Below are 27,238 nucleotides of genomic sequence, written 5' to 3'. Positions count from 1 at the left end.
TAGTTGATTTCTCTGTCTTTATGATTGGAGCATCTTCTTTTATAAACCTGCAATCTTGTTCCTTGTGACCAAGATTATTGCACTTGTAGCATACAATGTTCTGATTCATCAGTGGTTCAAATGGATTGTAGTTTATGTTAGTAGATCCATGAACATTTCCTAATCTATGGCCATTTCTTGTATATCCATAATCATTCTTGCTTCTTGCATAGTTTCATCTTGTATTGATTTTAGAATGAATCGCTTTATGCCCAAAATTTCCGCATATTACCAACAATTACCAAGAAAAATATTTTCATACCTAGGAAAGTAAGATTTCCATGATGATATCCTGAAATTGTTCTGCCTTGGAGGAGGTTCAATCCATTGCTGATCTTTGGCTTTGATTTCATTGGTGCCCTCTCTGTGATAGGCAACACTTCAAAAAAAAATCAGTTTCTTTCTTCAGATACTTGGAACTTGTGTCCTTTTTGCTTGAAGATGCACATGTATAGCCAAGACCTATTTTATCGCATGGTAATCTTTGATAGCTGAGAATGTTATCCAACACTTGCGAGCTCTTCAAGTTCTTGTTGAGCTTGTCAACTTCAACCCTCAATGACACAACTTCCTTTTCAAACTTCTTACAATCTTCTTCTTTCTTCATCATCTAGATCTTTATTACTTCTTCAACTCTTTTTGCTTCTTCAAGTTGGATCTTTAAAGAGATATTTTCTTCATCACATTTTTCAAGTAGTCCTTTCGATTATCTATTTTTATTTATGAGTTTTCCATTTTCCTTTTCATTATTCTTCAATTTTTCTTTAATATCTTCATCTTCTTGTTCGAATTTTGTATCATTTATGAGTCCCCAAAAAGAATCAATTTTCATGTTTGGCTCTTTTGTTTATTCATTTGAACCAATGACCCATTCATCAAAATTGACATCATGATCATTATTTTGGGTTTCTTGAGTTATAAAGAGCACTTGCTTCCTTTTTTTGTGTATCACTCTCATCTGAAGAGCTATTGTCTTCTTTAGAATAATGATTTTTCTTGTGGAAGCTTTTCTTTTCTCCAAATTGACATCTCTTAACATAATGACCTCTTATGTCACAACTGAAACATACCTTACCTTTGTGTTTTATGATTCCCCTTTTGAGCTTCTTGAAGAAATTTGCTTCTTCTTCATCTGAATTATCGCCTAGTTTACCTTCTACCTTGAACTCTTTGTTCCTTGACTTTTTTCTGGCTTTAAAACTTGCTTCTCTATTTGACTATCCAGATTTTGTATCTGTTCTCATTTCGTATGCTGCAAGGGTGCCATGTATTTCATCCATTGTCATTTTGGTCAAATCCCTGATTTCTTCTATGGAAAATAGCTTGGCATTATATCTCAAAGGGAGCGATCTTAACATTTTCTATATGATCAAGGATTCTTTGACTTGCTCTCCTCATCCTCTAATGGTGTTAACAACTTCATCTACTCTCAGTAAATAGGTTGCAATTGTTGAGAAATCTAGGGGCAGCTAGATTAGGCGTTTTCTCTTCTTCGGTAACTGCTTGTGATATATTTTAAATTTTATTAGCTTCTTCTTTCACTTGATTATATTTAGTGTTATTTTCATCAAATAGATACCAAACCATAAAGAACAATAAGACAAAAGGACACAAGATATAAGCGATCAGCCAGGGCCAAAACCTCTCCAACTTGAGAGGAAAAACCACAAGAATTCTTCTCTTCTTATAGAATCTTCAATTGACGAATTCCAAGGCCTATGACCCTTGACGAAGACCCTCCAAGACGAAGTCAAATCTTTCTTGCTTTCCGACAACCTTGACCTTAGCAACTTCTACAATTTCGATCCCCAGTAGATTCTTCTGCAATTTCAACCTGTCCAACAAATTCTTCTGCAACTTTAACTTGCCCAGCAGATTCTTCTGCAACTTCAACCTGCCCAACAAATTCTTCTGCAACTTCATCCTGCCTAGTAAAATCTTCTGCATAAACCCTAGCCCTTGCACGTGTGGAATATAATGGCAAATTCTTCTCTTTTCCTCTTCGCTTGAGTTGATCCTTTCTCCTAGAGAACTCGGCTTGCAAGGAGTACTTCTTGATGCCCTAAATTGACTTCTGCAACTCAGCCTTTATTGGTGCAAGAGATGCCCTACTTCCTTCACATGTGTGGAGAGTATAGCCCAAAAACAAATCAGAAAATTCACTTTTCTTATCTTCTTTTAGTCTCTCTCTTCTTCACACTTCTTGTTCTTCCCTGTACGAATTGGTGAGTGAATTGTATCTTCTCCAAGTGAGGTCGAAGTCTCCTTTATATAGGTCTTCCACTAGGTCGAATTGCACCTTTTAGGCCAACTTGTCCATGTGTGTAGGCCGACTTGATCTTTACATCATGACGACGTCTTGGAGGGTCTTTTGACACAAACTTTGACTCAAATAATTTTCTTTACAATATGTAACATGCCCAAGAAGGGTCTTTCAATTGACTTGTAGACTAAATAACAAGCCCTAGAAGTTCTCAATGGGAGCTGAACTTGTAAAATTAATTTCTCTTGGGCATGAAACCCATGCCTCAAGAATAACAATAATAAATTTATTTTTCTCTTTTTATTAACTACATAAATCATGATTACATATGTCATTATGAAGACCAAACCTAGTTACATATTTCAACAACAATATCTTTTGTTTCATTCATTTTCAGATTTTCAAATTGTGCTCCATGTCGTTGATGGCATGATGATCCTTTGAATTATAGTTGAACAATTTCTTCTCATCAGGATCAGTGGGAGGAATTTTTGGATTTTTGTAGCCATTGACAATGGAGAGCCAAACATCCACTCCTAAAGCTTTTAAGTAGGTTTCCATGTATTGTGAAATCAAAAGGGCAATGATTATATAGATTGCTCTTTACTTGATAACTGCTTGTGATGTACTTTTACTTATTAGTTTTGTTATTTATTATTATATGTGTGAATCATCAAACAACTACCAAAACAAGAAGAACAAGAACACAAAATATAGGCTACAAGCCAAGGCCAAAACCTCTCCACTTGAGAGGAAAACCCACAAACTCTTCTCTTCCTTGTAGATTCTTCAATTGACAAATTCCAACACCTTAAGACTAACTTCAGAACCCTCCAAGACCAAGACCAACCTCTCCGGAAGATGTGCTAACCTTGATCCTGTCAAACCCAGTCCAATCTCTTTCGGCAGCATTTCTTCGACATCCAGCTGCAGAAATTTCAGCCTCCACTGCAGATCTGAAATTTTGCCACCCCAGCAGTTGTTGCTGCCACATGTGTGAGCATGAGGATTACCTTTCGTGGTCTTCACTTGATCTACTTGTCTCCTTTTCTCCAAGATCGAACTTGAAGATAGAAACCCTAGGTCTTGCTGCAGAAACCCTAGTTGTCCTTAGCACGTGTGAGAGGAAATTAGCCCAAACACAAATATCCTTCGTCCTCCTTCTCCTTTACTGCCTTCTTCTTCCTCTTACTTCGCTAGAATGAATGTTGAGTGAATGTACTTCAAGTAGGACGAATTCTCTTCTATTTATAGGATTCTTCAAGGGTGGATGTGGCTCTTCTTTTAGGCTGACTTGGTCTTGGAGGGTATCTGGACACTTTTTAAGACAAAAATAATTTTCTTTACAAGTTACAATGTGCCTGATGGGGTCTTCAACTTATGACAATGACTCTTTTGACTTCTTGACCTAGGACAAACCCTAGAAGCACTCAAAGGGTCTTTGACCTATAAAATAAAATACCTCGAGTATGAAACCCATGCTCCGCAAATAATAATAATATTTTTTCTTTCATTTTACACTTCACAAGAATCAAAAGTACATTTCATCTATATGAAGACCGAACCTAGTTACACATTTTTCAACACTCCCTCTTAACTAGGGAGGTATTCATACATGGTACATGCACATTCTCAATCTAAAGAGATTTCATAAGAATAGTCAGATTGGTAACCCATCTGTCTAGCATCATATCAACCAGCATTGTCACGTAGCAATGCCTTGACTAACAACTCTATCTCTCCACAAGATTAGAGCACAATGTTGGCAAGACCAATGATTTATAGACACCATCATCATTGTCTCTCAAGGTGCATACTCCACCCAGGTGTTCACCGAGTATGACCTTCTTTGGACTATTCTTGTCTTGGATAGCTAGTCCTCAAAGAATATCGGTCCACGACTACTCTTATCTTGGATGCCCTACCTCATCCTCAAAGAGTATCGAATGTCAGATGGTTACCCAATCCTCCATTTTGTGTTCCCAAGTGATGACAAGAATGATGTGCCTATCTCTCCATCTCAACCAGGAAGAATATATCAACCAAGCCAAGCTTGTCTCTCAAGTATACAAGCTTCTTGTTAGGAAGAGATTTCGTTAAAATGTCAGCTACTTGCTCATCAATGGATATATACTGTAGCTGTAGCACACCATTTTGTACTAGCTCCTAAATATAGTGATACTTGTTGTTTATATGCTTTGTCTTTCCATGAAATAATGGGTCTTCACACAATCGGATACAACTAGTGTTGTCACAATGTATCATTGTAGGGTCCATTGGTCCTTTGAATAGGTTGGATAATAGCTTCCTTAACCAAACCGCTTCTCTGCTTACTTCACAGGCTGCAGGATTGTAACACCCTCCTCCCACATCTACCCAAGTGGCCAACCGGGGTAAACATGCAACGAGAGGCTACTATGGTTGAATTTGACCTCCTATGTGACCTTAAGGAAATGGAAACGACAGAAACACAACACACAAACCTTCCACATTAGCTATAGGACCCCTGAGAACCATGCCAACACTTCAAGCAGCTTGCCCCTGGGTACCACTAAAACTTCTGATCACTTGCCTTTTGGAAACTCTCATGCTATGGGCATGCCAGCGTCCAGGGACCTCTGGACACTCTCACAGGCCCGCATGCCAATGTCTAGGGGCCAATTTGTCCAGTTATGTCCCAGCGTCCCTAAGATTTGAGCCACTTTTTCCAGTCAGAGCCCAGGTCACTACCCATAATGGAATGATATCTTAAGAGCAGTAAAATAATAGGGAAACAATGAAGTAGAAGCAATTAGTTAAACAAGCCCTTAACCAGACCCCTACTAGCCATGACAGACATTTCGTCAAACATATTGCAAACATGTAATCTACAGGTGTAAATAACAAAATTAAGCATAGGGATCTCATACTTATCTGAGAATCGCTAAGAACCATTGTTCCCTCATGTCATTTGTTGCATTATCATCTATTAGGTCATAGATACATTGTCCATTCATTTACAAGTAAAAACATACTGAGATCCATACATAGTTGTTGTCATAAAACATACATATAACTAGCATAGTAACAACAGAAATACCATAAATATATCAGCCATAAAATCCACATATAAACCAATACATTTACACATGAAAACCAAGGGAATGAATTTCTCATTAATGAATGCAAAAACCAACCGGAGATGGGACTACCACGTTCCACCCGACCATAGATTGATTGAACTAAATCTCTCTTCCACCAATCACCCACGTGCCATATCCCAAGCATGAATGTGGGACTCATAACCAACCGAAAAGAACCAAACAAGCATGGATGCTACCGGAGTTCTCCACCTACACCGTGAGAAATTTGAGTGCCTCCTAGTCTCTCAGGCTTTATCGTAATCCACAGTCTGATCTAGGGATCACTAGGCCCTACACTGAGACCCACTCTCCAGGCTTTATCGTACATCCCATCCCGGGACTACTAGGCCCAATGGAGAGCAATCCACCTCTTGGCTTTACCGTATATCTCGCCATTCACTGGCAAGGATTCCTAGGCCCACCGAGGCACACAATCCTAGCTTTACCGCAACCCACAGTCTGGCTCAGGGGTTACTAGGCTAGTGACTTTACCGTGATCCACAATCCGGTTCAAGGACCACTAGGCCATGTGTTTGTCATTTCAAAGATCCACCCCACTCAGCTTTGAATCCATCCAGCAATCCAACTCAACTGAAGTATGAGAACCCATCTCATCAAGGTTATCAGGAAATGGCAAGGTTAGGCTAAAAACACTGTCACACTTGGCAAAACCCATGCCATGACAGAAAACAACCACATGCAACACCATGCCAAATCTAGCAAGGAAAATACACATGCAAATCGACAAATGCAAAGAATCTTGTTGTAGTTGCTTGATCCTGCCTTTCCCTACTTGATCTTTGCTTCCTCTTGCCTTCTTTTCCTTTCTTGCTCCAATGCCAAAGTGCTCCAAGAAAACTCTATGTCCAAGAGTGAGAGAGAGAGAGAGAAAATAATGAGAGAGCTCCAAAACTGAACTGACAAAAGGTTACCAACTGATCCTCAAGAGCCTTTTTATGAATGAGGCCTCTATTTTCTTCATTTTCCATTATTTTCATTCATTTTTCTCCTCACATGCAACCTGTGACCTTTCACCTTACATTTCTCCTAATTTCCATTATTTTCATAAATAATGTGTCAAAAATGTCATTTTGCCTTTCCAAAGCCTTAGCCATTGTCTTTGCCAATTTCCTTAGTCATTAACCAACCAAATGAACACCCCCTAGGATGTCTTGCCCAAAATTCAACTTGGAACAAGTGTTCCATCGGCCATGGTTATTATTTTTAATTTTTATTACATGGAATTTTCACCAGGGCTATTACAGAACCCTCCCCCTTGGGGGACACTGTCCTCGGTGTTCAATCACACATATACCTCAACAAACTACTGGAAAGAAAACATACTGCTCATGGAGCTTTATAACATAGCTCGATGCAGTATTTACAATTATCACCCTATTGAATGCCAACCCACATGACATCATAACAACATGATAGCATAGTAACATGACAACATAACATGACGACCATAATGACATGACACCCATACCGCTTATTGGAGCTTTATAACATAGCTCATGGCGGTATTTACATCCATATACATATGTACATATAGCAATATCACCAAAACATATACCAAGACACCATATCAAAACATATACCAAAACACCATATCAAATTGCTTTGCCTCAACCAACAAACAAGGAAGGATACATAGCCCGCATCTGATCCGCCATCTCCCATGTAGCTTCATCGGGCCCAAAGTGCTTCCACTGCACTTTAACTTGCTCGATTTCTTGGTTTCGGAGCATGAGCACCTTTTTTCTGCAATATACACTGAGGCTCTGGCTAGAATTCTCCATCTGGTTCCACTTGCAATATAGACCAGTCAATCACATGATCAGCATCCTTAACATGCTTCTTAAGCAATGACACATGGAAAACATCATGGACTTTCACTGTCAGAGGCACTGCAAGTCGATAAGCTATTGGCCCAATCCTCTCAATGATACTAAAGGGTCCACAAAACCGTGGTGCCAGCTTGGCACATGATCCAATCTGTAAGGAGCTCTTTTTTGGTTTGATGCGCAAGTACACCTATTCCCCAACTTGGAACTACTTGAACAACCTGTTTCGATCTACATAGCTCTTTTGCCTATCTTGTGCTGATGGGAGTATTACAACACTGTCCATACAACGCATCAAAAGGACTCATCCTCAATGACTCCTGATAACCATTGTTGTATGCGAACTCAGCCAAGGGAAGATACTCCTCCCACTTCCATTGTTGATGCATCACATACATCCTCAACATGTCCTCCAATATCCTGTTGACCCTCTCTATCTGTCCATCTGTCTACAGATGATAAGTTGTACTGAAGGCCAACTCTGTGCTCAAACTTGCAAACAACTCCATCCAAAAATTGGAAGTGAACTTTGCATCCCTGTTTGACACAATCTTCTTTGGAACACCATGCAATATAACCACATCTCTGATGAATAGCTGTGCCACATTGTTAGCTGAGAATGTAGACTTCACTGGAATGAAGTGTGCAATCTTTGTCAACCTGTCCACAACAACCATGATGGAATCATGTCATCTCACTTTCCTCGACAACCCTGTGATGAAGTCCATGGAAATGACCTCCCATTTCCATTCTGGAATCGCAATTGGTTGTAGCAGTCCACCTACATGTTTATGTTGAAGAATCAAGGGCAAGCAAAAATAAGTTGATTCTTCGTTACATGATAACAATTTGTGAAGTGTTTATACAATTTTATCTTAGCTTGATGTTTACTTCATTATTAGCATGTGTATGTTAGCTTCATCAAATTGCTATCAAAAACAAAAGAGACAAGAACACAAATGTTTGGCTTTCTACCAAGGCCAAAACCTCTCCCTCTTGGAGAGGAAAACCCATGCATAAATTCTTCTTATAGAGATTCCATTGACGAATACCAAGACCATGACCCTTGACATATTCTGCCTCTCCAAGACCAAGACATCAATCCTCTTCTTTGTTGTTGCTGAGATCATCATCATCATTGATGTCATCATAGTTGTATTGTTGTTGCTTCTTCACTGAAATGATCCTGTTGCTTCTTCACCAACATCATCATTGCTATACTTGCATTGAAGTCATCATTGCTGCAACATGGAAACCTTCAATAGTATCACCGAGATCACTGCTATCACATCTCTCTTGCACCTTGCTGCACTGAGATCATTACTGCACCTCGAGATAATGAGATCACTGAAATATCACGATCCCATAACTACTGTGATTACAGTTATGCTAGGATCAAGACTGTGATCCTTGTCACTGCTCCTTGTAACACGCCAAGACTACATCATACAAAATCCAAATGCTGTGATGACTAATGAGACTGTAAGTCTCCTTCCACAGGTATGCCGAGGATCTTTTCATTATCACCGAAACCTTATTTCATCATAAGACTGTAATATATATAAGAGATTGAGACATCGTTTGACATAATCTTTATTGAGTCAAGAAAGTAGATCTATCACTGTTGTCCGATGTGTCTAGTTTGCTACAGGAGTACCACCAAGATCTTGATGCCAAGACTGCTCCTTGTCATGCGATATTAGTCTACCACTGTAATGCTGAGATTGCCATTCATAGATATGCCGAGAATGTCCAGACCTCAAATCACTGCTGCGTCCATTACCCAAGGTCATTCCTGCTTCATGTAGCCGAGATCATGACTGCACCTAAACCCCAAACGAGGTGCAATCAAACCCTATTGCAGCTCTGCTCCTATTCGAAATTTTAGAGGCATTTGTGAGTTTTGTCTCTCATTTGCGGATACCTCAACAGGGTATTTATAGTGGTTTGTGCACTATATTTAAGCCGGCGTGACTTTTGCTCAAGCCGACGTGACTTTAATTTATGTGTTTAATTTATTTTTGGAGCCAACATGAAGACCTCTTCCTTGTTTTCGCTTGCAAACTTCTTGAAGGATTATGCTTGGTCTTTGGAGGGCTTTTTCACAACTTTGTAGACTTGAATACATTTACATATACTCATAAAGAGTTTCTATACATATGACATGACTCTTTGACATATAAATAAATCCTAAAGACATCAAGAAGAAGTCTTTCACCCAATGACACTTCTTGCTCATGAAACCCATGTAGCAAGATTATAAAAATAATTTATTACAACAATTACAAATATCATGTCACTATGAAGACCGAACCTAGTTACACTTTCTTCAATACTCCCTCTTAACTAAAGAGGTATTCATAATGGTACTTGGTCATTGTCAATCTGAAGAAATTCTCATAAGAAGAATCAAATTTGCAATCCATCTATTATAGCATCATTTCAACCAACATTGTTTTCATTTAACAAGGCCTTGACTAACAACTCCATCTTTTTCTTAGAGCGGAGCACGATGTTGGTGAGACCAATGACTGATAGACACACATCATCATTGTCTCTCTTCAGGTCATACCCACCTGGGTGTTCTCCGAGTATGCCTTGCTAGGACTATTCTCATCTTGGGTTCCCAACCCTCAAGAATATAGGTCCTCTTTCCCACTCTTGTCTTGGATGCCCTACCACATCCTCAAAGAGTGTCGGGTGCCAGATGATTACACAATCCTCCATTCTTTCTTCTCAATTGAAGACAAGAATGTTGTGTCTAACTCTCTCTCTTAACCAAAGACGAGTTTCTCTCTACTTAGAAACTTGCTTGAGTTCCTTTGCTCATAGGAACTTCCCAGAGCTCCCTCTTACCCAGGGACTCTATCATAAGTGCTTTATAGGGTCTTCTAGTTGACTAATGATTCAAGACTTCGATGTCATCAATTTCTTCACATGTAGGGTTCAGCCATCCATCACTTTCCTCCGCCATGTCATTCCTTTTTTCCCGAAAAGTATCCTCCTTGGCTCTACATCTAGGGCTTCCTTCATAAGCTCATCTATCTTCACTTTCCTTCAACAGTGATTGCTCTAGATCACAAGGTACATAGTTGTGACATCCTTCACAACTCTCCTTTCCTTGATCCTGCACACATACCTAGACTTTTCCAAGAGGTCAGACACCAAAAACAAATTACATATTACCTTTTGGTGATGGCTTTTTCCAATGACATCTTCTTTGTGGGTATCAACATCTTGCATACATGTTGACACATCTCCCAACGATATCTGTTGTCAAGGGTCTTCATCTTTTCAGACTTCCATCAGAGTCTTCACATCATTCCGAGAGATTTCCTGGTCAAGTCTTCTTGATCTTCTAGATGTTGATTGCCTTCATCAAGGTTGCATACTTCACGATCTCTTCCGTCCTCATATCTTTCATTCCCAGGAGCTCTTAGAGTTCTTCAATTGTAGTCAACTACCTCATACTTCATATGAGGACATATTATGTTGATTTCATCTAGTTAGACTTATGTCTTTCTGCATCCTTTCAAAGGAGGAGATCCTTTCCCTTTTGATCATGCTTGATCCATTTTATCTGCAACCATATATCATGACATTACAATATCAAATGCAAATACAAATACAATCATACATACCTCATTTCTCCTTCAGGTATCTTTCAGCAGCTTCCTTGATTGAAAAGATCTTCAATCCCTTGGTCTGCTTCATTTTTCATGTCATTGAACCATCATCTCATGAGTTCCAAAAGTTGGAATTCCTGACAAGACATTTGCTGCCTTCCTGGACTAGGAGATCCTCCGCTGAGATTTCTATCAAAGATCCTTCAGGATCTAATATATCCCCATCTGGAAAATGTTTCCTCTGACCTAGATGACTTCTTCCTTTTCCTTTAATGTACAACAAGATTCCAAGAGCTATGTTCTTCATGATTCCATACGATCTCTTGTTTCCATGATGCCACGATGCGTCTTCTTACTACGATCATATCTACAGGGACTTCTGATAGGATCCTTTTGAGAGGGACACCACCTCATTCATAATGGAAATCTATTATTCCCTCTTTCTCTGATCTTTCTTCAGCTTCTTTTACCCTTCCAGCGATATGAGTTCCTTTTCCATAGTACTTTCCTTTGCACATATTTGAGTCTTTTGTCTTTCTCTATTCAACATAGAGACCACAAACTATTGATCGAGGTAACCTTCTTATTCATGGTCATTTGTTACCTTGCTTATCACTATCAATGTCAATGATGATTATCTTCTCATCATTTTTCCCAGATCTCGTAACTGAGATCTCATGAAGATATTTCTTCATTCCTTGGCACCTTCTATACTTCCTTTCAGAGAGTATATCCTCTAGCATTTCATGTAACCTTCTTATGTCTCCTTTCTTATTTCATAGAACCTTAAGAGTTCTCATGAATTCGAAGGAGACCTTGATGTAATGACTTCACTTCTTCATAAGGATTCTGTCAATCCTATTGCAAGAACTTTTGATGAGCCATCTAACCCATAGATCTTCTTGCAATTATGAAATCAATGAACCAAACTTGATTATCGAATAAAAGATACTTACTTGATACGTGAAGGCGATATCTTCACCTTGATCGTGTTGGTTGTAGATGAGGTAGATGCATTGATGCTTCCTCCAGATAGGATCCTTGCTGAAGCTAATCTTCAAGCCTTGAATATCTGATCCTTGCAGCATCAACTTGAGGTTGGTCGCCATGATGTATAGAGACTCATTAAATAGAGTTATCATGGTTGTGTGAACGAACACATTCATTCTTTATCGAGTTTTGTTCATACAACTTATGACTGAAGTATAGTGAGACCCATGACTATGTTGTAGGTGACCTAATTCTTTATGCCCTTGAGCATCAAGCTTTTGACAATCCGAGTTGTCAAGACTATAGAAGTAATGCCAGTGTGAAATGATTGAGATCACTGTGGCATAGATCAAAACTGTGGGAGTCACCAAAGTCATTGTCATGAATGCTTCATCCTTTGACTGTTGTCCTTCAAGCCCTTTGTTGTAGACTTGACGATGTAGACTGCTTCTAGGTCTTGTTCTTTGATTTTAGTTAGATTGATTCCTTGACCTCTGAATGTCTCTTTTCTGCCCCTTTCCTTGACTGCTGAACCAACCTCCCTCTGATACCATGTTGAAGAATCTAGGGCAAGCAAAAATAAGTTGATTCTTCGTTACATGATAACAATTTGTTAAGTGTTTATACAGTTTTATCTTAGCTTGATGTTTACTTCATTATTAGCATGTGTATGTTAGCTTCATCAAACTGCTATCAAAAACAAAAGAGACAAGAACACAAATGTTTGGCTTTCTGCCAAGGCCAAAACCTCTCCCTCTTTGAGAGGAAAACCCATGCATAAATTCTTCTTATAATGATTCCATTGACGAATACCAAGACCATGACCCTTGACATATTCTGCCTCTCCAAAACCAAGACATCAATCCTCTTCTTTGTTGTTGCTGGGATCATCATCATCATTGATGTCATCATAGTTGTATTGTTGTTGCTTCCTCACTGAAATGATCATTAGGCTTCTTCACCAGCATCATCATTGCTATACTTTGCATTGAAGTCATCATTGCTGCAACATGGAAACCTTCAATAGTATCACCGAGATCACTGCTATCACATCTCTCCTGCACCTTGCTGCACTGAGATCATTACTGCACCTCGAGATAATGAGATCACTGAAATATCACGATCCCATAACTACTGTGATTACAGTTATGCTAGGATCAAGACTGTGATCCTTGACACTGCTCCTTGTAACACGCCAAGACTACATCATACAAAATCCAAATGCTGTGATGACTAATGAGACTGTAAGTCTCCTTCCACAAGTATGCCGAGGATCTTTTCATTATCACCGAAACCTTATTTCATCATAAGACTGTAATATATATAATAGATTGAGACACTGTTTGACATAATCTTTATTGAGTCAAGAAAGTAGATCTATCATTGTTGTCTGATGCAGTGTTGTGAAAAGCGCGATTAAATCGCGATTTAATGAAAAAATCGCGCTTTTTCCCCGCGCCGATTTAATCGCGATTTTTACACGAAAAAATCGGCTATTTTTTTTGCCGATTTTTTCCGAAAAAAGCGGGCTTTTTTCGATAAAAATCGCGGGGTTGCCAGGCAGCGCGATTTATAATGCGTTTTTGGGTTTTTTGTTTGTCATTTGGACAGTGGGCGCGCGCGGAAGGAGGAGGAGGTGTTGGAGAGCAGCTGAAGAGGGTTTGTGACCAAATCTAAGTGCTTAGAGGACAAATTCAAGAGGAGACCACCGATTTCTCCATAGAAACGGTATGTGGATTAATTTTTTTTTGTTTTCTTTGTTTAAAAACATTGTTTTTCTATGTTTTTCATTGTTTTTGGTTGGGAAACTTCATATGGGCACCATTTTCCTTTTGTTTTCATTGTTTTTAAAGAATTTTTTGTATTTTTTCATTGATTTGGGATGGGTAACTTGGTATGACTATGGGAACCAATTTTTTTTTTGTTTTCATTTTTTTTAAACATTGTTTATGTTTTTTCATTGTTTTTGGCATTTGCCATTTGGTTGGGTAACTTGGGTTTGGAACTTTGGATTCTGGAAATTTGTAATTTGTAATTTTGTAAATGCTAAATTGTAATCCTAAATTCCTATTTCCTAATCCTTATTTTCCCATAGGTTTGCAAATTCAAAGTTCAAAAACAAACATGCCCAGGAAATTGGATCCTTTCTGGGAATATGGTGAACCTAAAGCTCCGAATGATAGACAAAACTTGAATTGCAAGTTGTGTGGAAAGGAGATACGCGAGGGGGTGTACAGGTTGAAGTTTCACCTTGCACAAATCCCTGGCCATGATGTGGGGCCCTGTACAAATACAAATCCTGAACTTATCCAAAGAGCCATGAGAGCATTGGAAGAATTAGAGCACACTAGAGAGGCCAAAGAAGAACTCAAAAGGCAACTAAAAAGGTCAGCTGAAGGAAGTGGGCCAAGTGGCACTGGTTCTACTGCAGCATAAGTCAATCCGGTAGCTGCATCATCATTTTTTGTTCCTCGAACCACACCTGGTTCAGAACCATCTATCGGTTCAATGCTAAAAAGAACTGATAAAGAACAAGCTGACAGGTTGATGGCAAAATTTCTCCTCTGGAGTGATATTCCTTTCAGCATTGTAAGGAATAATCCATTTTTCCAACCTACTGTTGATGTTATTGCCAGTGTTGGCCCGGGGTACAAAATCCCTTCTTATCATGATTTCAGAGGCCGGATTCTTCAAAATGAAAAGCGTGACTACACCCAAAGATTGGAGGATTTTAGGGCATCATGGGCACAAACAGGATGCACTGTTATGTCAGATGGTTGGACTGACCAAAAGGGGAGAACCCTTATAAACTTCTTGGTTAGTTGTCCCAAGGGGACTATGTTTATCAAATCTATTGATGCATCTCATCAAATCAAAGATGCAAGAACTTTATGTGATTTGCTGGATGTGTTTATTTTGGAGGTGGGTGAACAACATGTTGTCCAAGTCATAACGGACAATGCTGCAAATTATGTTGCTGCTGGTAGAATGCTTATGGACAGGCATCCTACTTTATTTTGGACACCTTGTGCTGCCCATTGTATTGATTTGATGTTAGAGAACAGAGGGAAAATTCCCTTTGTCAAAGATATTGTTGACTCATCAAAAAGCATCACAAAATTTATATATAATCATACATCTGTGCTTAGCTTGATGAGAAGATTCACCAACAACAAAGAGTTGGTGCACCCCGCCATTACACGGTTTGCCACGAGTTTCATATCTCTTCAATCCCTCTTGAATTCTATGTGGGATGTGAAGAGAATGTTTCTTTCAGAGGAGTGGCGTGCTTTGTCAATGAGCCGCAAACCAGAAAGAGAGGCCGTATGCAGACTAGTTTCATACCAGGAAGACTTCTAGGCGGGAGTGCAGAAGGTGTGCGTCGTTACTGAACCTTTGGTAAAGGTTCTTCGGTTGGTTGATGGTGAGAAGCCCGCAATGGGCTATTTGTATGAAGCCATGGACAGGGCCAAAGAAGCCATTCGGGCCTACTATGATGATAAGGGAGATGATGGGTTTCAGAAACAACTCCTTCTATGGGGAGTGATTGATGAGCGATGGAACAACACACTCCATCGTCCCATTCATGCTGCTGGGCTTTTCCTGAACCCTGCATTTTCTTATGCATGTGGGTTTGATTTTGATGCTAAGATCATGGATGGATTCTTATCCTGTGTCCAGAAGATGGTGCGATCTCCAGAACAACGTATAGAGATCTCTAAACACATTGAGACATATAAGATGGCAGGTGGCACATTTGGCTTTGAGATGGCTATCACTGATAGGACGATTAAAATGCCAGGTATTTTTTAGTTTGTAACTTTGTTTCAAATTTCATTGTCTCTTCAAATTCCATTTTTTTCTTATGTTTATTTAAAATTTTATTTGTAATTTTGTTGTAGATGCATGGTGGAAAATGTATGGTGGCAGGGTACCCCTTTTGCAAAAGCTTGCCATTCGCATCCTCAGCCAAACATGCAGCTCCTCAGGATGTGAGCGCAACTGGAGTGTATTTGAAAAAATACACAACAAGAAGCGCAACAGGTTAACACTTAAACATTTAAAATATTGCAAATTTCCAAATAAATTTTTGAATTCATTAAACAATATTTTTTTTATAATATTAATTATTAATTATTATTTCATGATCTTTGTACAGGTTGGAGTCCCAGCGACTTAATGACATGGTCTACGTCTACTACAATCTTCGATTGTGGGTGAGGCAACTTGAGAGGACACCTGATGTGGATGCCATCTCATTGGATGGGATTGACACCACTGCTGCATGGAGGGTTGAGGTCGAGAGGCCTCTCATGGATTCTACTGATGATTGGTTAGTGCAGGATGTAGTGGAGGGGGAGGAAGAGGAGGAGCAGGAGGAGGAGCAGGTGGAGGAGGAGGAGGAGGAGGAGCGAGAGGAGGAACAGGAGGAGGAGGTGACACCGCCTACCCGGGCTACCACTGCCACCAGTAGAGGACGTGGTCTACCTCCTGTAGCTCCTACTTCTAGTTCTTCAGCTTCTAGAGCACATCAGACTCCACTGCCATTTCCACCAGCACAGGCACCAACATCTACATCTAGAGGGAAAGGGAAAGCTGTGGCATTTTCTCGCAAGAGGGGCAGAGGAAATCAATAGGATTAGACTTTCATTTTATTGTATATGACATTATGACATGATGAGATACATTATCATATTTTTTGTTGATATTTTGAGGCTGAGTTGGGACTCAAGAGTCAGGACTTACTATTCAGGACATGATTCAATGTTATGTGTGATTTTAGCGCTAGAAATGATATTAAACATCTTATATATTAGTTTTTTTATCATATTTATGTGTCAATGTATTTATTTTATGTTGTAGATGGTTTAGATATTAAAAAAATTGAAAAAAAATGAAAAAAAATGAATATTTTTGTACCAAACGATTTTTTCCCGCTTTTTTCCGCTTTTTTCCCGATTTTTCCGATTTTTTCCGATTCGTTCCCCGCGCCGATTTAATCCCGCTCGCGCTTTTCACAACATTGGTCTGATGTGTCTAGTCTGTTACAGGAGTACCACCAAGATCTTGATGCCAAGACTGCTCCTTGTCATGCGATATTAGTCTACCACTGTAATATCGAGATTGCCATTCATAGATATGCCGAGAATGTCTAGACCTCAAATCAGTATTGCATCCATTACCCGAGGTCACTCCTTCATGTAGCCGAGATCATGATTGCACCTAAATCCCAAACGAGGTGCAGTCAAACCCTACTGCGGCTCTGCTCCTATGCAAAATTTCAAAGGTATTTACGAGTTTTGTGTCTCTCACTTGCGGATACCTCAATAGGGTATTTATAGTGGTTTGTGCACTATATTTGAGCCGACATGATCCCATGAACCAACGTGACTTTTGCTCAAGCCGATGTGACTTTAATTTATGCGTTTAATTTATTTTTGGAGCCGACATGAAGACCTCTTCCTTGTTTTTGCTTGCAGACTTCTTGAAGGATTATGCTTGGTCTTTGGAGGGCTTTTTCACAACTTTGTAGACTTGAATACATTTACATAAACTCATAAAGAGTTTCTATGCATATGACATGACTCTTTGACATATAAATAAATCCTAAAGACATCAAGAAGAAGTCTTTCACCTAATCACACTTCTTGCTCATGAAACCCATGTAGGAAGATTACAAAATAATTTATTACATCAATTACAAAGATCATGTCTTTATGAAGATCGAACCTAGTTACACTTTCTTCAACAGTTTACACTCTGCCTTCACTCACTGACAATCAAAACATCTAGCCACAAACTCTGTTACATCCCTCTTCAGATTCGGATAATAATAAAATTTCTTCACTACAGTCAATGTCTTCTAATAACCTAGGTGACCCGAATATGGTTTCACATGAAACTCTCTCAAGATCACCTTCTTGAGTTCACTGCTATCCGACACATATATCCTGACTCTAAATCTGACCAACTCATCCACTGTAAGGCAATCATCCACACCCTGTGCACCTGCACTTGTACTTGTGCGTGTACCTGTACTGCCACCTATACATGTACTTGTACTATCACCTGTACCTGTACCCACATGTACCTGTATTTGTACTCGGCTGCAACCTGTGCACAATCTCCATATACCTGACATCTTGCTGACCTGCCTGCAAGATCCTATCATATAAGTCTGTCCCATCAGAGCTCATGGCTACTAAGTGATTTACCTATACCCGCCTGTTGAGAGCATCTACCACCCTGTTCTCCTTTCCTTTGATGTACCAGATCTCGAAATCAAATTCACTGATCGTGGCCAACCACCTAGCCTGCCTGGCGTTTAGGTTCAATTGGTTAAACAATTACCTCATCAGTGCATAGCTCATGCCAAGAAGATAGTGCCTCCACATCCTCAATGCATGTATGATCATTGCTAATTCAAGATCATGTGTCGGGTAGTTCTGCTAGTGCTCATTCAGTTTTCATGACTCATAGCACACCACCTATCCATCCTGCATAGGGACTCCACCAAGTCCTCTCTTGCAAGCATCTGTGCATACTACAAACTCTTTGTCCGGATCTGCAATCTGTAGCACTAGTGCATGTGTCAACCACTGCTTCACCTGCTCAAAACTAGCCTCACACTTCTCTATCCATTCAAAATTCTTACCTTTCCTCTGCAATGATGTGATAGGATAAGCAATCTGCGAGAAGTTCCTGATGAACCTCCTATAATATCCTGCCATCCCCATGAAATATCTCACCTCATCCACACTCTTAGGAGCTACCCACTCCATGATGGCCCTTATCTTCTCTGGATCTACTGCAATGCCCTCCTTGGAGACAACATGCCCCAAGTAATGTACCTCAGTTTGAAAGAAATTACACTTGTTGAGCTTAGCATACAACTTATGCTCCCTCAACAACCTCAACACTGCTACTAAATGCTCGGCATTCTCTTCTTCATTTTTAGAATATACCGATATGTAATCAATGAACACAATAACAAACTTATCCAAATACGAACACAATACATTATTCATCAAGCACATAAATGTAGCTGGAGCATTAGTTAAGCCAAATGAAACTACAACAAACTCATAATGCCCATACCTTGTCTGAAAAGTCGTCTTGTAAATGTCCTCTTTGATGCGTACCTGATGGTATCCGGATCTCAAGTCGATCTTAGAGAACACTAATGCTCCCTTCAACTAATCGAACAAGTCATCAATCATCGGTAAAGGGTACCTTTTCTTGATAGTCACTTTGTTCAACTGCTTGTAGTCAATGCATAATCTAAGAGTACCATCTTTCTTCTTCACAAACAATACCGGTGCGCCCCAAGGTGATACACTTGGCCTAATGTATCCCTTGTCCAACATTTCCTTCAACTACAACTTTAACTCTACCAACTTAGGTGTGCTCATCCTGTAAAGTAATTTTGATGCTAGTGCTGCTCCTGGCACTAACTCAATAGAAAATTCTTACTCTCTGTGAAGTGGCAACTCTGTGATGTCCTCGGGAAATACATCCTGAAACTGTTGTAGAACTGAGCACCTGCTCAACACATCTACATCCTCAACTTCCTTACCCTTGTCACTAGAAATGTGCACTACAAATAACATACACCATTTCCTGTGACTGTGCTTTCCTTTCATAGCTATCACCATCCTAACTGATGTGGCTTTCTTCTTACCCTACAAGACTCTTGGTTCTCCGTTGTCATCAACACACTCAATGGCTTTGTCATAACAACCTACCTTGGTTCTATGAAGATACAACCAATCTATGTCCAACAACATACTATATGATCCCAATGGTAATACATTCAAATGTGTTGCAGTAGGCATACCATTCAAATCAAATGTAGAAGCTCTTCTCAATGATGAACTCGCTTCTTTGTACCTGTAGCCAACTGCACTAACCAAGGCTCTGCATACAATTCTTTACTCAAACCACACTTATCCACCAAGTCAGGACTAACATAGCTATAATTAGATCCAGGGTCAATCAAAATAGAAATAACTTGATCACAAAGCTTACCGTCCATCTCAATAATAGATGTCTAGTGCTCTGGCTATCTATTGTCCACGACTGCATAAATACGAGGAATACTCTGCCCTACATCCCCAATAGTTTGCGCCTCCTATGCACTGTATATCTTAGGCCTAACACCCTACTTCTGCAAACAGTCTCTCCTAAGGTGTTCCTCACCACATGTCCAACACTCCAACCGACCAGTGCCCTCACCTCTATGCTGCTGTTGTGACCCATGTCCCTGTCTAGTTGCATTAAACTTCTTTTGTGGTGCCATATTTTCTTTCCCATCTGCATTCTGAGGCCTTGCTCTCTTAGGCTTCCATTTACCTTTACCTTTGTCTTTCCCTTTCCATCCTTGCTGAGATTCATTCTTACGCTTTCACTGTTCATAGCAATGATTCAATTTCCCAATGACTTCCTCAAGTGACCGAGGCTCATCATACTCAATCCGATCTCTAAATGCTAATGGCAAACCACTGACAAATAGTTGAACTTTAGTCTTCTCATCTATAACATATGGTACATACCTCAATAGCTCCAAAAACTTGGTCATGTATTCTTCATTTGTCATTGACCCCACCTTTAGCTCATAGAAGTCTTTGGCCTTAGTGTCATAGTACCTTTTTTACAAGTAATTCTTCCTGAAAAGCCTCTTGAACTCCTGCCAACTCAAGTCATCCATCCCGATGTCTCTGACCCGCTTCACATCTTCCCACCAAATGTATGCTTTACATTTCAAGCTGAAGATAGCTATTTTGGCCTTCATGTTATCTGTGCACTCATGCAACTCAAAGAATTTGTTCATCCCCGGTATCCAAGCCTCTGCATCTTTCTTCACATCTTCATCAAAAGTAGGTGCCTTTGCTTTCTTAAATTTATCTGGGAAATATCCCCTATCACTCCTCCTGTAAGGATGATAACGATGACAATCATGATGTCTGTCAAAACCAAAACTAGAATAGTACCTGTACTCATCACCCCTCCTATCCAGAGTGTCCAACAGCCTTCCATCTCTCACCGTGTCAAATCTATCCGACCTATGTCTACCAGGGGACCTACTGTCATATGCCCCATTAGTTTTGTCCTCTTGTCCATGGCTGATCCGAAGTGGCCCTTGTCGCTGCAATTTTGACAGACTCTAAAGAAGTATAGCATTAACCTCTGCTTGTTTCTCTTGTGCCTTTATGATCCCGTCATTGCCTTCCTTACAACTCCTTATTTCTTCCCTCAAGTTTCTCAGCGTATCTTCCAAATCAGAAGAGTGCCCACCACGTTGCTCATCTGATTTATAGGGAGAGTCTTTCTAGTCTACCATCTTGCTATTCATTTTGACCTTCTCTCTTGCAAGGCATAATATGTCAGATAAAACAAATCATAACAAACCAACGTACCTTAGTATAATTTGGGGAGGTTACCTCATCTGCAAGATCATCCAAATTAGCGTGATACATATGTGACATAATCATAACAGCATATAGATATACACAAATAAATGCATCAACACATAAACATCATTCTACTTAGAGTCAAGTCATCAATGCATGATCATATCGACTACACATACCATGACCTCATGCATGACAACAACAACCATTTCGCCACTGTACACATGGCCACATGCAAACATCAACATGTATAAGCAATGTGTAAGCAACCACACAAACGCATGGACGCATGTAATCAAGCATAAGAAAACAATACTTGTAGCCAAAACTACAAGAATGATACATGTAACCAAGCATACAAGAATGTAACCAACCATATGAGAATGTAACCAAGCATGCAAAATGATACATGTAAGCGACATACAACAATATGTAACCAGTCATTCATTCATGACAATGCACTCTACATTAACAACATCAAGCTCTACGTGGCGACATCACTACAACCATGATCAACAACATGCAAATGCACAAGCACATGGAATGCAAGTGTACGAGACACATGCCACTGACATGCATGCATGACCAACACACAGCCCATCAAGTCCGAGGGGTGAACCATGCTCTGATACCACTCTGTAACACCCTCCTCCCACATCTACCCAAGTGACCTACCAACTAAGCTAAACATGCGACGAGAAGCTACAATGGTTGGATTCGACCTCCTATGTGACCTTAAGGAAATGGAATCAACGGAAACACAGCACACAGACCTTCCACATCAGCTACAGGACCCTTGAGAACCATGCCAACACTTTAGGAAGCTTGCCCCTATGTCCCACTGAAATATCTGATCACTTGCCCTATGGACGCTCTCAGGTTATGGGCATGCCAGCATCCAAGGACCTCTGGACGCTCTCACAGGCCTGCATGCCAACGTCCCGGAACCAATCTGTCTAGTTCTGTGCCAGCGTCCCCGGGATTTGAGCCACTTTTTTTAGCCCAAAACCCAGGTCACTGCCCATAATGGAATGATATCTTAAGAGCAGTGAAATAACAGGAAAACAATGAAGCAGAAGCGATTAGTTAAACAAGCCCTTAACCATACCCCTATTAGCCATGACAAACATTTTGTCAAACATATCGCAAACATGTAATCTACAGGTGTAAACAACATAATTAAGCATAGGAATCGCTAAGAACCATTGTTCCCTCAAGTCATTTGTTGCATTATCATCTATTAGGTTATAGATACATTGTCCATTCATTTACAAGTAAAAACATACTGAGAGCCATACATAGATGTTGTCATAAAACATACATATAACCAGCATAGTAACAATAGAAATACCATAAATATATCAACCATAAAATCCACATATAAACCAATACATTTAAACTTGAAAACCAAGGGAATGAATTTCTCATTAATGAATACAAAAACCAACCGGAGATGGGACTACCACGTTCCACCCGACCATAGATTGGCTGAGTCAAATCTCTCTTCACCCAATCACCCACGGGCCATATTCTAAGCATGAATGTGGGACTCATAACCAACTGAAAACAACCAAACAAGCATGGATGCTCCCGGAGTTCTTCACCTACACCATGAGGAATTTGAGTGCCTCTTAGTCTCTCAGGCTTTACTGTAATCCACAGTCTGATCTAGGGATCACTAGGCCCTACACCGAGACCCACTCTCCAGGCTTTACCATACATCCCATCCCGGGACTATTAGGCCCAACAGAGAGCAATCCATCTCTTGGCTTTACCGTATATCCCACCATTCACCGGCAAGGATTCCTAGGCCCACCGAGGCACATAATCCTGGCTTTACTGCAACCCACAGTCTGGCTCAAGGGTTACTAGGCCAGTGGCTTTATCGTGATCCACAATCTAGTTCAGGGACCACTAAGCCATGTGTTTTTCATTTTGGAGATCCACCCCACTCAGCTTCGAATCCATCCGACAATCTAGCTCAACCGAAGTATGAGAACCCATCTCATCAAGGCTATCAGGAAATGGCAAGGCTAGGCTGAAAACACTATCACACCTAGAAAAACCCATGCCATGATAGAAAACAACCACATGCAACACCATGCATGCCAAATCTAGCAAGGAAAATACACATGCAAATCGATACCTACAAAGAATCTTGTTGTAGCTGCTTGATCCTGCCTTTCCCTGCTTGATCTTTGCTTCCTCTTGCCTTCTTTGCCTTTCTTGCTCCAATGCCAAAGTGCTCCAAGAAAACTCTAAGTGTCCAAGAGTGAGAGAGAGAGAGAATAATGAGAGAGCTCCAAAATTGAACTGACAAAAGGTTACCAAATTCACCTTACTTTTCTCCTAATTTCCATTATTTTCATAAATAAATGTGCCAAAAATGCCATTTTGCCTTTCCAAAGCCTTAGCCATTGCCTTTGCCAATTTCTTGAGCCATTAACCAACCAAATGAACACCCCCTAGGATGTCTTGCCCAACATTCAGCTTGGAATAAGCATCCCATCAACCATGGTTATTATTTTTAACTTTTATTACATGGAATTTTCACCAGGGTTGTTACAAACATACTCAACCTCAGCACTACTCAAAGCAATTATGTCTTGCTTTCTGCTCATCCATGAGATCGTAGAGGATCCCAAACTGAAACATGCTCCCGTAGTATTTCTTCCACCCTGCTCGTTGCCTCCCCAGTCAGAATCTATATATCCAATCAGGTGGACATCATTCCTCCTATCATATTTCAGGTCGTAGTGGAAAGTTCCTCGCAGATATCTCAGTATATGTTTTGTTGCTTTCTAATGATCATGCTTTGGCTCCACTTGCCATTGACTAAGAATGTTTACTGCAAAACATATGTCTGGTCGAGTATTCACCAAGCACATCAATGATCCAATTAGTTATCTATACTTGCAAGTATCCACGAGGCTCGATTTGGAACTCCTTGGTCTCTTAAAGTTTGTGATGATCGGAGTGGTCATAGGTTTGCAGTCCATCATGTCAAACCTCTTCAACATATTGATCATGTACTTTCCTTGACCCAGATAAATTTCATCAAGTCATTGCCAGAATTCTAGTCCCAAATAGTAATACATCAACCCTAGATCCTTCATGTCAAATTTCGTTGCTAGTTGCTTCTTACATTCTTCAATTCGACCTTCTACACCTGTCAAGAGAAGATCATCTACATACGAAAGAATGATTACAGGCTCTCCATCTACAACCTTGATATAAAGGTTTGGATCAACAAAATTTTTTGTGAAGCCTATTCTTTGTAGGTATGCATCGATTCTAACATACCATGCCCTTGGTGCTTGCTTGAGGCCATATAATGCTTTATTCAATCTGCAAACATATTCCTTCATGTATTTAACTTCAAATCCCATGGGTTGCTCTATATAGACTTCCTCATCTATTCTACCATTCAGAAACGCAGTCTTGACATCCATTTGGTGGATGTTCCATCCAATCGATACTGCCAGAGAGACCAATGAACGAATCGTTGTATATCTTGCTATTGGAGCAAATGTCTCTTCGTAGTCGATGCTTTCTTGTTGGGAGAAGTCCCTAGCCACAAATTTTGCCTTATTCTTATCTCTGCTGCATGTTTGATCTTATAGATCCACTTGAAAGTTACCACAAATTTATCTTTGGGCATAGGTACGATCTCCCAAACTCCATTCTTCATTATAGATTGATATTCTTCATTCATGGCATCCTTCCATTCCTAATGATTGACAGCCTATTCAAAAGTGGATAGCTTTGCTTCTATTAGTTTGTTGTGTATTCAATGTTACTTCTCAAACCAATGAGGGACCTAAAAGGAGGTTCCTAAGAGGGCAACTACTAAGTCAAGGGCAATGGTGGAGGCTTAGCCCACTGTCACCAAAGCTAAGTCTCCCTGCTCTTTACAGATTTTCACCAATGGGAGGGGTCCCGGTAGTGTAGGGATTCACTTGTAAAGGATATGTCAATAGATAGGTGAGAAGTGACCCTAAAAACCCTTTTCTCAAGGATGGAGATGAAGAATGGAGCTTGCTTGCTCTTTAAGCAAGGGACTTGGTCCATTAGAGATAAGGGGGGAGGATTAGAGAGTTGAAGGAGAAAATACAGGCTTATGAACAAGTTTCTCAATCCCTATAATCCTTGGGGAACTTGGACTTCCAAGTGGTCTTTGACAAATAGTCTTACACGGGGCCAAGTGGACCTAGCCTAGGTTCAGGGATGGAATATAGCAACCAATGATGTTCCTATCTTGGACAAGGTGAGGGGAAAGGACCAAAAAGGAATATTCACTTCGAAAGGTTGAATTGACCCTACTAAGGTCTAGCCTTGGGGTTACTTAGGAAAAATCTGGATCTACAGCTAGGGCTTGAGATTCCCAGAGATTCCACTGTCAGAATGGCCTCAAATTTGGAGGAGAGCGACAGGACCCACCAGCGCAGTAACCGAGAGAAGATCAATTTTTTTCCTTGGCCCAATTGTCGGGAAATTCATGCTCTAGGTGACCTAATGGGGCTAGACTTGGGAAAAAGGGGAAAATGAAAAAATAAGAGTTGAGATGATCACCCTTTTATGGAACCAATGCCTAATTCACTTGGGGATATGGAGTCAAGGATGGTATTGAATAAGAACTTGGATTCTTGATCAAGGAGGCCCAGAAAGTCAACTTCATCCAATGTAGATAAGAAAAGAAAAGCAACTTTCAAGCATTTATAATTAAAGCAAATAATGCAAGCTTCTCAAGATAAAATAATCTCTAGGACATTTCATTCATATCACATTGGCCCATACATTAAGTAACTAAAACATAGCTCAATTCCACATTACAATAATGCAGCAACTAGCCCTAATTTTACCTGTATGTGGCAACAAGAATAACAACGATAAAATCACTTACAACATTATAGAGTATATCCAACCAGCAATTCGTTTGCATAACAAAGCTCCAAGATAAGAAAGATAACCCAAATCCATACATCAAAATTCATCCATCTCTGGCAAATACCCTCCAAGGGAATAGTACGAAAATTCTCTAAAGCTAGAGAGATCTCAAATCAAGTGATGATACAAATGAGTGTATCTAACATCAATATATAGTCTCCTAATGTAATTCTAATTAGCCTATGGGCTCCTAAAGATAAAAAAAAAATGTGCAAATAATGGCTCCTAATGGTGAAAAGCCCACCATACTAGCTCATAATGTAAAAATAAGCCTCATAAGGGGCCAAATAATGATGTATGCATGTCGTAGAGCCCTCCAAAGGCTCAATAACATCCTGATGTGCCATATTGAGGAAAAAATTCCTTGGAATATGATGGACAAGGGGGTGGCCCCTTGTTCTCCAAGTAGTAGACCTATGGTGCTCTCAGTGGGTCTGAGGGCACATCAATGACCCCATGGGTCACCATATGAGTCAGAGATGTCTATAGATCCTCTACAATGGTCTAGGTGGTGGAATGAATGCTGTCAGGACATTGTACAAGTGTTGGGACACCTGCCAATAGTGTGGGGCTCCTATGGGGGCCTGCTGGGCATAGTGTACCAATCGTGTCACCATCTTCCCAAAAGTGGATCGATAGTAGTCTCTGAACATCCATGAAAATCTGTGGAGTGTTGTTTGCTATTACGGAGGCCCATGGCTCTCTATGCACACCCACATGTGCCAATGTAGACCTCAGAGGGTCAAGATCCCATATAAGGTGACCAAACCCAAATGGAAACCACCTACAATCCCGCATAAGATCCGATGCATCCCCTAGGCTTACAGTACAATCAGTCATTAAAATAATCAGGTAAAGGAGCTTACAAACCATGGATAACAAAGTGGGTATTCATAATGGCATGCCCTTCCATAGTGGGCTTTGGCATGTGCTAGTGTCTCCAAACTCCAAATGGGGTTAGCCAAGTACCTAATTAGGCGGTTTCAGCCCTTAG

At 40.1% G+C, this 27,238-nt stretch overlaps 2 protein-coding genes across 2 annotated transcripts in view; one reads left to right on the top strand and one right to left on the bottom strand.

The window, feature by feature from the left end:
* Window positions 1-27,238, bottom strand: part of LOC149148908 (fructose-1,6-bisphosphatase, cytosolic-like) — a 218,484-nt gene that overhangs the window by 19,197 nt on the left and 172,049 nt on the right. The gene's annotated exons all lie outside the window — the stretch shown is intronic.
* Window positions 15,794-16,666, top strand: LOC149148909 (uncharacterized). Its single transcript, XM_089439208.1, has 2 exons — window positions 15,794-15,931; window positions 16,047-16,666. Exons 1-2 carry the CDS (start codon window positions 15,804-15,806, stop codon window positions 16,522-16,524), a joined length of 606 nt encoding a protein of 201 aa, XP_089295334.1. The 5' UTR covers window positions 15,794-15,803; the 3' UTR covers window positions 16,525-16,666.

The sequence above is a fragment of the Pinus tabuliformis genome, chromosome 9, assembly GCF_031772625.1.
Source record: "Pinus tabuliformis cultivar Carrire ecotype Pingquan chromosome 9, CPIR1, whole genome shotgun sequence".
NCBI lineage: Eukaryota > Viridiplantae > Streptophyta > Pinopsida > Pinales > Pinaceae > Pinus > Pinus tabuliformis.
This window is presented reverse-complemented; position numbering and strand designations above follow the sequence as displayed.